The sequence below is a fragment of the Puma concolor genome, chromosome C1, assembly GCF_028749965.1.
Source record: "Puma concolor isolate L17-30 chromosome C1, mPumCon1.1.hap2, whole genome shotgun sequence".
Lineage (NCBI taxonomy): Eukaryota > Metazoa > Chordata > Mammalia > Carnivora > Felidae > Puma > Puma concolor.
In genome coordinates, this window is record NC_141674.1 from 27,562,729 (window position 1) to 27,575,060 (window position 12,332).

The following is a 12,332-nucleotide window of genomic DNA, read 5'->3' on the forward strand; positions in this document are numbered from 1 at the left end:
AAGTCGGACTCTTTACCGACTGAGCTACCCAGGTGCCCCAAGTATTTTTTTTCTATTTATTATGAAGTAGTATTTTTTTTTTTTCTGTTTACTATGAAGACAATAATCATTGGCCTACTTGTCTCACAAAATTGTTGCATAGATTAAGTGAGAGCAGAGGTGAAAATATCTCTTCACTATAAAACTATTTATGGTTATAATTTAAGAATGTAAGATGAGGGGGGCACCTGGGTGGCTCAGTCAGTTGAGCGTCCGACTTTGGCTCAGGTTATGATCTCGCGGTCTGTGAATTTGAGCCCCACGTTAGGCTCTGTGCTGACAGCTCAGAGCCTGGAGCCTGCTTCAGATTTTGTGTCTCCCTTTCTCTCTGCCCCTTACCCGCTCGTGCTCTGTCTTTCTCTCTCTGTCAAAAATAAACATTAAAAAAAATTTATTTTAAAAAGAATGTAAAATGAGGAATTACCCTGCTAATATGAAAATGTATTGTTCTTAAGTTAGCTTTTTTTAATTGGTAATATATGATACTGCATTTCTCCATTAATTTTTTTCAGTTGCGTGATTGAGTTTATAAATGTGTGTCTTTTCCCACAGATTTTATTTGTGGAATATTAATGCCTTAGCCAGTTGTAATATGTTTTGGCTTTTAAGACATAGTTCACACATGTAACATTCACTAGACGTTGGTGAGATATAGAGCTATCATTGACTCTAGCATTCCAAAATCTTACACACTCATCTGTCCATCTCAAACCATATACTCTAGTTGCCAGGTAACTAAAGCCGGCATACAGAGTGGTCCAGCATATATATATATATATATATATATATATATATATATATATATATATATATATACACATATACACACACACACACACACACACACACACACACACACACACACAAGAACCCTGAAGTAAAGCTAGGCATGCTTGATTGAGGCTTTCATTCTAAAAAGAAAGAAACTACATTGGTAATCTTTATGGAATAAGGATATTTTACATTTCCTTCTCCACACTGCTCAAGAGTACTTTGGCATAAAGCAAGACAGTATGCAGAATAATAAATTACCAGCATTTGGCAAAGGGATTGACTTATTCCTTGGAGTATATGCATCTTAGATTTATTGGTCCTCAAATTTCTGAATTTCTGCCTACTCTCTTTTCTGAAACCATTATACTTGAATGAGGATGTTTAGTTGCTAACAATTACGAATTATGAATATTCATGCCAAACTTAAATGCCAAAGATAGGTTATTCTCATAAGGCTATATTTATCATCAGAGAGGATTGTGAAAAATAAGAGTTTGAGAGGCTGCCATAAATTTTATGCTCTCTTTTTATTCCCTGCTTTCTTATCATCTCATAGCTGCCTTTGCTCACTTGTTGCCACCTTTCTTTAGTTGACCATTGCTAACTGTTTTTTAGTTACTGAAGTCAATTCTAACTTTAACTCTTACTTTTTCCAAGTAGTTTTGAACTCAATTTAGGTGATTAAAGTATAGCGGTAGTTTCCTTACTATTCACCATGTCTCAAAGCTAATTGCCACTCTCTCCATTACTGTTAAGAGAGGTAGTAGACACAATGGTACGGCACTTCAAGATGCAAATATTTGGTGATCGGCAGCCTGGCTATGATGGCAAAAGAAACATGTACACGGCACACCCACTGCCAATTGGACGGGATAGGGTAAGTGTTAATAGTCAGAAATGTATGATAGGCTTAGGTCATTTCCATAGAACAAGAATGTTTCCCTTTCTAATGGCAACTTATTTTTTTTCCTTGTTTTTAAAATTTTTATTTGTGTTGAGAGAGAGAGAGAGAGAGAGAGAGAGAGAGGAAGGGGCAGAGAGAGAATCCCAAGCAAGCTTCATGCTGTCAGCGCAGAGCCCTATGTGGCACTTGAACTCATGAACTGTGAGACTGTGACCTGAGCCGAAACCAAGAGTCAGACACTTAACCAACTGAGCCACCCCTGTGCCCCTGGCAACTTAATTCTCAGTTGTTTCACATAGTGTTGATAGATTTGTTATTGTGTCCATATTCCCTTGTCCCTTAGTCAATCAATAATTGAAGATGAGATAAGCATTAGAATCTAGGTTGATTATGTCATCTCTACATACATTCCAAGGTTTTCACATTGCTAAAGTACTTGCTACCTGAATCTGAACAATGGAGTCTTTATAGAGTATAGAAAATTATCTAAACCCACTGATGAAAATATTTGTAATACCATAATAACTTTTTCTAAATTTATTTTAATTAGAAAAACCGTATATAAATATCTACTCATTATAAACTTACTTAGACAATCTAGAAATACTGTGATTTCCAGCCTCCTCACCTGCCTATACCCTTCATCTCATTTTCCTTTTTAGAGGAAACTATTCTAATAGTTTGGTATGTATCTTTTCAGATATTTTTATGTGCATTAGCTATTTATGCATATGTTTATGTGTAATCTTGTTTGTTTGCATATCATTCTATGATTCACTTTATCACTTAACAATATGTCTGGAAGGGGCACCTGGGTGGCTCAGTCACTTAAGTGTCCAACTCTTGATTTCAGCTCAGGTCATGATCTTACAGTCATGGGATTGAGCTCTTCACTGACATTGTCGAGCCTGCTTGGAATTCTCTTTCCCTCTCTCTCTGCTCCTCCCTGACTCACGCTCTCTCTAAACAAACAAACAAACAAACAAATAAATATAAAAAAAAAAACAATATGTCTGGGGGATCTTTCCATTTTTTTTACATTTAGAGGTTTTATTATTTTTTTTAATTCAAATTCTTTTTATTGTGGTAAAGAGTACATAATGTAAAAATTACTATTTTATCCATTAAAATGTTTTTTTTAATGTTTATTTACTTCTGAGAGAGAGACAGACAGACAGAGCATGAGTGGGAGAGGGGCAGAAAGAGAGGGAGACACAGAATCCAAAGCAGGCTCCAGGCTCTGAGCTGTCATCACAGAGCCTGACATGGGGCTCAAACCCATGAATTATGAGATAATGACCTGAGCCAAAGTCAGACTGTCAATCAACTGAGCCACCCAGGCACCCCTTAACCATTTTTTTTTTTTGAGAGAAAGAGAGAGAAAGGGAGTGGAGGAGAGGGGCAGAGGGAGAGAAGAGAGAGAGAGAGAGAGAGAGAGAGAGAGGGAGAGAAATCTTAAGCAGGCTCCACACTCAGCACAGAGCCCGATGTGGAGCTTGATCCCACAAATCTGGATCATGACCTGAGCCAAAATCAACAGTCGGATGCTCAACTGTTTGAGGCACCCAGGTGCCCCTAACTAACCATTTTTAGGTGTACAATCCAATGGCATTTAGCATATTCACATTGTTGTACAGTCGTGACCACTATTGATCTCCGCAACTTTTTCATCCTCCTGTACTGGAAGTATGTACCCCTTAAACAGTAAGTTCCCCTCTCCTCTTCCTCTAGTTCCTGCTATCCACTGTTCTACTTTCTGTCTCTACAAACTTGACTATTCTAGGTACCTCATATATATGGAATCATACAATCTTTTTTCCTTTGTGTCTGGCTTATTTCACTTAGCGTAATGTTTTCAAAGTTCATCCACGTTGTAGCATTCCCCTTATTTTCAAACTATTATTTGCATAATGGTCAATACTAAATTATTCCCCTATTGATGGAGACTTAGGTTGTTTACAATGTTTTGCAACTACAGAAAGTGTTAAAGTTAAATATCCTTATGCGTATACTATATTGAGTATTCCTGGGATCTTTTTTTCAGCCTTTGTAAATAGGTATATGTAAATGTGATTTTTTTTTTCCTTAGGTTGATATGGAAGTGACACTTCCAGGTGAGGGTAAAGACCAAACCTTTAAAGTGTCTGTTCAATGGGTATCAGTTGTGAGCCTTCAGTTGCTTTTAGAAGCTTTGGCTGGGCACTTGAACGAAGTCCCAGATGACTCAGTACAAGCACTTGATGTTATTACAAGGCACCTTCCCTCCATGAGGTTAGTATCTTCATTTGAGTTCTTTCCCAAAATGTCAGGGGTTTTTTTTTGGTAGGTTGCATCAGAGCCACTGAAAGGTTTCTGCATAAGTCATAGTTCAAACTTGGTTTCAAGTTTGTTTATAAAGTTGGGAGAGAAATGAAAGACCTTGCACGCTTTTCATTGTGAAACATGCCAACTATTTTTTCAGGTACACTCCAGTGGGTCGTTCTTTTTTCTCACCTCCTGAAGGTTATTACCACCCTCTGGGAGGGGGCAGAGAGGTTTGGTTTGGCTTTCACCAGTCTGTGAGACCCGCTATGTGGAATATGATGCTCAATATTGATGGTATGATGGAATTCTCTTTTGACTCTTCTTTTGGCTGGTTGTTTTTGTTTTTGTTTTTGTTTTTTTGTTTAGTTTTGTTTTGTTTTTTGTGGTGCTTTCCCTCTCTCTGAAGCTAAGTATCCTTCCTCTCTGTTTGTTAGTATCTGCAACTGCTTTCTACCGGGCTCAGCCTATCATTGAGTTCATGTGTGAGGTTTTAGACATTCAGAACATCAATGAACAGACCAAACCTCTAACAGATTCCCAGCGTGTCAAGTTTACCAAAGAAATCAGAGGTAGGTATTTGCATTGTGGTAGTCTCAGAAAGGCAGCTCCACACGGTGGAAAGAGCACAGTCTTGGAGTCAGACACATCTGGGTTTCTAGCCCAGCCCAACCAGTTCTATCAGTGGGACCTGTGGCTAGATACTTAATCACCATGAGTCTTAATTTATTCATCTCTAAGGTAAAGATAATAATATGTATCTTTATGGTTGATGTGAGAATTAAAGGCAATTAAATGTATAAAGCTTCTTGCCCAGTAGCTGGCACATATCAGACACTCTAAGCCTTACCCACTTAAAAGCTTCCGTTTTAATAAAATAACACAAGTTCATTTATTATCCCTTTGGAATTTCTTTTCTTCTTGTTATTAGCTTTCTTCTCTCACTAGAACACAAGCTTCGTCAGGGCTATCTCTAGATCTGATAATAAGTACCAGAGTAGTTGATGCATAGTAGATATTTATTGAATTAATTAATAAATTTAAGTAGATTGCACATCTTAAGTCATCTGGGTTCTAAGTTTTTCTTCTTAGCTGAGACTTTTTGCCTGTACATGATGAAATTGTTCCCATATCCTTGCAACTTTTGTCCTGTACAATGCCATGCCTTTCCAAAGACAACATTTAAACCTGTTTTCATCACTTTGATTTTAACTAACACCTAATGTCTTGACTTTTTTTTTTTTACTTCAGGTCTTAAAGTTGAGGTGACCCACTGTGGACAGATGAAACGAAAATACCGAGTTTGTAATGTGACTAGACGGCCAGCTAGTCATCAAACGTATGTTCACCACATCTAAAATGATACTGTTACATTTTTTGGTAACAGAGGAAGCTGCTATAATCATTTGAGAAATTGGCATCCCATATTGTAATCTTCAAAATCACTGTAATCCTCTTTTAAGCACCAAAGCTTTAAAAAATGTTTCAAGTATTTTTGATGGAGACATTTAGAAAACATATCTCTTGGCGTTTGATTCATTTCACCTCTTAAACACAGAGGATGCCAAACACAGATCAACTTTTATGTAACGATGCCGAGTCATGATTAAAAGCATCCTTTATTATACTGTTGTAATTCTCAATGCATGTCCCAAAGGGTTTGTCAAGGCCTACACATCATATAAGGCTGTCATGGGAAGATAATTGCTTTGTGTTTTGTTTGGATTTTTCTCTCTTTGTAGTTAGTGGCTACTTCTTCCAGCTGTCAGTATGTATGGCATTTTCTTTTCTTTCTTTTTTTATACGTTTTTTAAATGTTTATTTATATTTGAGAGAGAGAGAGAGAGAGAGAGCGAGCATGAGCGGGGGAGGGGCAGAGAGACGGATACAGACAGAATCTGAAGCAGGCTCCAGGCTCCGAGCTGTCGGCACAGAGCCCGATGTGAGATCATTGGAGGCGCCCCTCCAATCTCATTTTTCTAATACCCCAACTTCTAATCCACTGGGAACTACGCATAATCAGAAAATATATATGAAAGTGCTTTTTTTTTAATTTACTATATCTGTAAGTTTTATTCTTGTAATCAAGATCTTTAAATTCATATCTGACATAAATAAATATTGGCTCCTCCAAGTAAAGAGCATGAACTTAAATATATAAACGACATTATTTTGTTTAGTCAGAAGACTTTTGTTTGTTTGTTTATATTCTACTCTGACTTATTTTTTTAAACAAATTTTTTAATGTTTGTTTATTTCTGAGAGAGAGAGCACACACGAGTAGGGGAGGGGCAGAGAAAGAGAGAGGGGGACAGAAGATCTGAAGTGGGCTTCGCTGACAGCAGACAGCCTGATGTGGAGCTCGCACCCACAAACCGTGAGATCACAACCTAAGCTGAAGTGAGACGTTCAACTGACTAAGCCATCCAGGTGCCGCTAGTCTTGACTTTATTTTAGATCCATGGTTCTCAACGCTTAAACTTTAGTGTACATTGGGGCACCTGGGTGGCTCAGTTGTTTGGGCATCCGGCTCTTGATTTCAGCTTGGGTCACAATTTCATGGTCTATGAACTTGAGCCCCGCATCAGGGTCCGTGAGACAGCGTGGAACCTGCTTGGGGTCCTCTCTTTCTCTGTCCCTTCCCTGCTTGTGCTATCTCTCAAAATAAATTAAAAAATAATAGTAAATAAAAAACCTTTAACTTTAATGTACATCAAAATCACTGGGAGGGCTTTGTTCTAGATAATAGAAGTTTTGGAGTGATCTCTGGATAAATGTGGTATATTAATTCAGTGTGATTTGATTAAATTCTTCAGTAAAAACTCATATGCATCTGATGTGAATTTCTTAAGAGTTATAAAATAATATTTCATGTATCCTTCATATTATACCATTGACTTCATTCTCTAGGGGAAAAAAATGTTACCCAAACTTTATGAAGTCACTATTGAGGAGTGTAGCTTTTTTAAAGAACTGTATCTTTTTCATTAATTACTTCACATAATCCTATAAGAATAATTATACTTGTAGGCTTGTATGATCTTTGCATACAAATTAAAAGCACATAGTTTTAACATTTATTTAATTTTGAGACAGAGAGAGACAGAGCATGAACCGGTGAGGGTCAGAGAGAAGGAGACACAGAATATGAAACAGACTCCAGGCTCTGAGCTGTCAGCACAGAGCCCGACACGGGGCTCGAACTCCCAGACCGTGAGATCATGACCTGAGCCGAAGTCAGCTGCTTAACCGACTGAGCCACCCAGGTGCCCCAAAAGCACATGGTTTTAAATATCACATAGGTGATCCTCACTGCATTGTTACTTTGTAGGGCTGTAGCAGTTAAGAAAACAGATTAAAGTTATTACCAAATATTTGCACCAAGTATTTGAGATAATTTGCCCCCTAGAAAAGCCAAAGAAAGGGAACCTCTTAAATTGCACTCCCCAGTTTATATTATATATCCTGGCAAAGCCTCATTTTCATGTATTTAGTCTTGTTTCCCCCAGACCCACATATATCTGTCCTGGTTTGGGGATATGGAAATTGGCCTCAATAACTATGTTACATTCATGTTACAAATAGTTCTCTTAAACAAATAAAACTTCTGTGTGTGGGGTGCCTGGGTGGCTCAGTCGGTTAAGCGTCTGACTTTTTTTTTTTTTTAAGTTTATTTATTTTTGAGAGAGAGAAACAGCACAAGCAGGAGAGGGGCAGAGAGAGAAGGAGAAAGAGAATCCCAAGCAGGCTCCACACTGCCAGTACAGAGCCCAACGAGGGGCTCAAATCCACGCACCGTGAGGTCATAACCTCAGCCAAAATCAAGAGTCAGATGCTCAACCGATGGAGTCATCCAGGCGCCCCAGCATCTGACTCTTGATCTCAGGGTCGTGAGTTCAAGCCCACTTTGGGCTCCACGCTGGGTGTGAAAGCTCAAAAAAAAAAAAAAAAAAAAAAAGAAGAAGAAGATTGACCTTTGTTTTTTAAGGGACTGATCAAGGTAGAAAATGTTTGTAGGCTTTTGTTTGCTTGCTTGTTTAAGAAAAAAAAAACCTCGAAGAAATTTCTGAAAAGATATTCTCTCCTGTAGTTTTCCTTTACAGCTAGAAAATGGTCAAGCTATGGAATGTACAGTAGCCCAGTATTTTAAGCAGAAGTATAGTCTGCAGCTGAAATATCCCCACCTCCCCTGCCTCCAAGTGGGACAAGAACAAAAACATACATACTTGCCACTTGAGGTAAGCTAAGCTGAATTTTCTTTTGCCAAATCTGCCAATCTCTTGAATGAGTTAAAAAAAAAAAAAAAAAAAAGAAATCACGTTCTAGGCTAGTGGCAGAATCTAGTATTAGTTTTTAAAATGTTTTGGGCAAATAGCTTCACCAGGTAACAGCATTTTCATGTTTTGAGGAATGGAAGATGTAAGATACAGTTTAGCTGTATCTAAGGCTCACGACAGAGAAACCCATTACACAAAACGAATTTCTCTTTGCCTCTCGGTAGGTCTGCAATATTGTGGCAGGACAGCGATGTATAAAGAAGCTCACGGACAATCAGACTTCCACAATGATCAAAGCGACAGCAAGATCTGCACCTGACAGACAGGAAGAAATCAGTAGACTGGTCAGTAAGTCATGGTCTTCAAGATAAGCTAGCTTTAAGATGAGAAAAGAAGAAAATATAAAACTCCTGGTGGGACACAGTTACTCTTTGGTTTTTATATACGCAGGCTTTCCTGTTCCTTAGGTGAAGAGTAACAGTATGGTGGGTGGACCAGATCCATACCTTAAAGAATTTGGCATTGTTGTCCACAATGAAATGACAGAGCTCACAGGCAGGGTACTTCCAGCACCAATGCTGCAGTATGGAGGCCGGGTAAGCTTTTTATTTTATTCAGCAAGCTTCTTCCAACAACCAGTCAAAAAGAGAATAACCCAGGGTTTCTCCACTACACCACACTGAATTTACCCATAGTTTTGTTCAGTATTGCTTTTTGTCTTTTGGCTAATACCAAATAGAATTTTGTTTATCCCCTCATCGACATTAAAATGGCCTTAGATTGTAATGTCTTTTCTCTTTTCTTTTGTTTCTTTTTTGTTTTGTTTTTTTTTTAAAGAATAAAACGGTAGCCACACCCAACCAGGGTGTCTGGGACATGCGAGGAAAGCAGTTTTATGCTGGCATTGAAATTAAAGTTTGGGCAGTTGCTTGTTTTGCGCCTCAGAAACAATGTAGGGAAGATTTACTAAAGTGAGTATCTTCATATTTTCAGCTTAGTAATATCCCTTCCAGATATGAAAATACCATCTTTACATGAATGTGCTATGTGCACTGGCACTAAATCCCTGACTCCTATAGTGACACCATCTGGCTATAGGAAAAAGACCTTGTATTATAGTAAATTGCAAACTTGGGAATGACATTAAGAATCTGAGTCAGCTTTCTTACATTTAGAGCAGAAATTTGTGACTAACAAGGCCAAAGCAGTGACAGTTGGCAAACTCTTCTGAGTTCTTAGTGAAGCTTCCTGTGGTATTAATTGTATCTTTTCAGCTAAGATAAAAACTAGTCCATTTTTAATCATTATAATTTACTAGTGAGCTTGTTTTATTGCAGGGTCACTGACTAAGATCATTGGTTCATGTCTTACAGATGCAGCTATCTATAGAAAGGAAGTTAGTAAAAAGGGTGGAAAACTCAAGGCAGGAAAAGGGAACTGGATGAAAGAAAGGAATCTTACAAATCTTGACAAATGCACAAAAGAAATTCGGAAAGCTTTATACATATATTAAAGTAACTTCACAAATTTAAAATTTAAAACTTCACAATGAATTTTATTTTTTTAAAGTGATGATTTCTTTTGATATTGTTATTGAATCAAATCTATTACAAGTTTGAATGTAATCCTAAATATACTGATTTGTGTTTCCATATTCTCAATTGAACACAAGCTTACCCAACTACTCTCGTGCCAGGCTTCCCAAAATACACATTATCTGAAATTTTGACTTTGCTTTTCTTTAGTTCAGAATTATTGACGTGAATGTTTAAAAAAATCTTTGAACGGAAATGCTATTCTAGTCCCTGGGGCCCCGTTGAGGTATAATTATTTAAAAATTCAAAATGATAATCTGATAGCTTAATATTAATAACACAGATTCTTTGTGCATTATAATTGCAGTGATACAATTGCCAGCCCATTTTTGGCAACCGGTTATGGATTTTTTGTTTATTTGTTTGTCTTTAATTTTGGCTAAGAATGTGCAAAACTGAAAGAAGTGTCTTTGAGGAAAATAAATGCTAGGAATGTACTCTGAAATGAAAGCACTGTACTACTGGTTCTATTTTACCAGGAGTTTCACTGACCAGCTCCGTAAAATCTCTAAGGATGCAGGGATGCCCATCCAGGGCCAGCCATGTTTCTGCAAGTACGCACAGGGTGCGGACAGCGTGGAGCCCATGTTTAAACACCTGAAAATGACATATGTGGGCCTACAGCTCATAGTGGTTATCTTGCCTGGGAAGACACCAGTGTATGGTATGGACCCCTTTAATATTGAACGAGGGATGATTTCAAATAGTTGGTCAGGATAAGCTAGGTTATGCTGCAGTCACAAACAACTCCAAACTCTCAGTGGCTCAGATCATCCAAGGTTTATTTTTTGCTTTTCCTGTGTGTCCATTGAGGTAGACTGTGGCCTCTGTTACATGTCATCATGTTATTTTTCACTCTGAGACCCGGGTTGGCATAGCAGTTGCTATTTGGAATGTTCTTGGCCCCTTGGCAAAGAGAAAAGAGGGCTCTGGAAGGCTCTTAACATCTGCAACTTCTGTTTTTGAGAGAGAGGGAGAGAGAGAGAGAGAGAGAGAGAGAGAGAGAGAGAGAGAGAGAGAGAATGTGTAGCCAGGGCAGAAAGAGGGGGAGAGAAAGAATACCAAGCAGGCTCCTCACTACTGACACAGGACCCGATGTGGGGCTGGATCTCATGAACTATGAGATCATGACCTGAGCCAAAACCAAGTTGGATGCTTAACTGATGAGCCACCAGGTGCCCCAACATCCACAACTTCTTTTTTTTTTTTTAATTTTTTTAAACGTTTATTTATTTTTGAGACAGAGAGAGACAGAGCATGAACGGGGGAGGGGCAGAGAGAGAGGGAGACACAGAATCTGAAGCAGGCTCCAGGCTCTGAGCCATCAGCCCAGAGCCCGACGCGGGGCTCGAACTCACGGACTGCGAGATTGTGACCTGAGCTGAAGTCGGACGCTTAACCGACTGAGCCACCCAGGGGCCCCTTAACATCCACAACTTCTTGACCACAACCAGCCACTGGCTCTTCCCAACCTTTTTGCGGGAAGCAAGAATGGGGGCCAGGAAGTACAGTGGGAATGAGTGTCGGGCATACAGTACCATTCCACCGTAGTCCTCAAAGCAGGAAGAACTGGAATGTTTGGTAAAAAGCACTTAAGAATATCAGAGTGGGGAAGAGTGGGAGAACCTACCACTGGCAGAAAAGAAGCTGTCTAGTTTTTATCTATTATCACAAGAATGATACAAAAGTTCCTTTGACTGTCATCTGAGTGAGGGATTTGGGAGCTACAGACCGGCTGTTTGAACTTTACAAAATGTCTTCAACTCCCTCTGTAGTTGTCTCTTCTGTTACTTTCTGGTTATCTCTGTGTTTAGAGGGGAAGAGGGGGAGGGTGGGAGAAAAATACTGAAAATTCAAAGAGCTGGCATGTATACTGATAGGGAGGAGCTGGGAGATGGATTCCTTTGCCAGACCAGTCCTGTGGAAAAAGTAACCTCGGGGGACTGCATTAGTAGTGGCAGGCAGCATCCAAGGGTAAAAGAGGTGGCCTAGCTTTAATGCTCACCGGAGGGAAGAAGAGGGAAATTTCCCTGGGGGTTTAGCAGATGAAACAGCCGCATCTAGCACAGGGTACTGTATACAGTAGGCACTCTGTAAATGTTTATGTGTGGATTTTTCCCTCTATTCTTAGTAATTAGGAGAATATTTAAACATTGTTAAATTAATTAATGGATTTATTCTTGTAGCGGAGGTGAAACGTGTTGGAGATACCCTTCTGGGTATGGCCACACAGTGTGTCCAGGTAAAAAATGTGGTGAAGACCTCACCCCAAACCCTTTCCAACCTTTGCCTGAAGATAAATGCAAAGCTCGGAGGAATTAACAATGTGCTTGTACCTCATCAAAGGTAAGATTCTGAACTCTGTTTTTTTCCACTCTTGCATTATATAAGATCGAATGTAACATAATTCACAATAAAGCACACAAATCTCAAACATGCATC

General features: G+C 38.9%; 1 protein-coding gene across 1 annotated transcript in view; it reads left to right on the top strand.

Moving 5' to 3' along the window:
• The window catches only part of AGO4 (argonaute RISC component 4), a 40,930-nt gene that overhangs the window by 11,787 nt on the left and 16,811 nt on the right, over positions 1–12,332 (top strand). Inside the window, exons 3-13 of the mRNA XM_086716449.1 lie at positions 1,570–1,690; positions 3,807–3,988; positions 4,179–4,315; positions 4,456–4,590; positions 5,270–5,357; positions 8,109–8,256; positions 8,520–8,639; positions 8,763–8,891; positions 9,133–9,266; positions 10,370–10,554; positions 12,077–12,236. Coding sequence (XP_086572575.1) covers positions 1,570–1,690; positions 3,807–3,988; positions 4,179–4,315; positions 4,456–4,590; positions 5,270–5,357; positions 8,109–8,256; positions 8,520–8,639; positions 8,763–8,891; positions 9,133–9,266; positions 10,370–10,554; positions 12,077–12,236 — 1,539 coding nt within the window. The remainder of the gene's footprint in view (positions 1–1,569; positions 1,691–3,806; positions 3,989–4,178; positions 4,316–4,455; positions 4,591–5,269; positions 5,358–8,108; positions 8,257–8,519; positions 8,640–8,762; positions 8,892–9,132; positions 9,267–10,369; positions 10,555–12,076; positions 12,237–12,332) is intronic.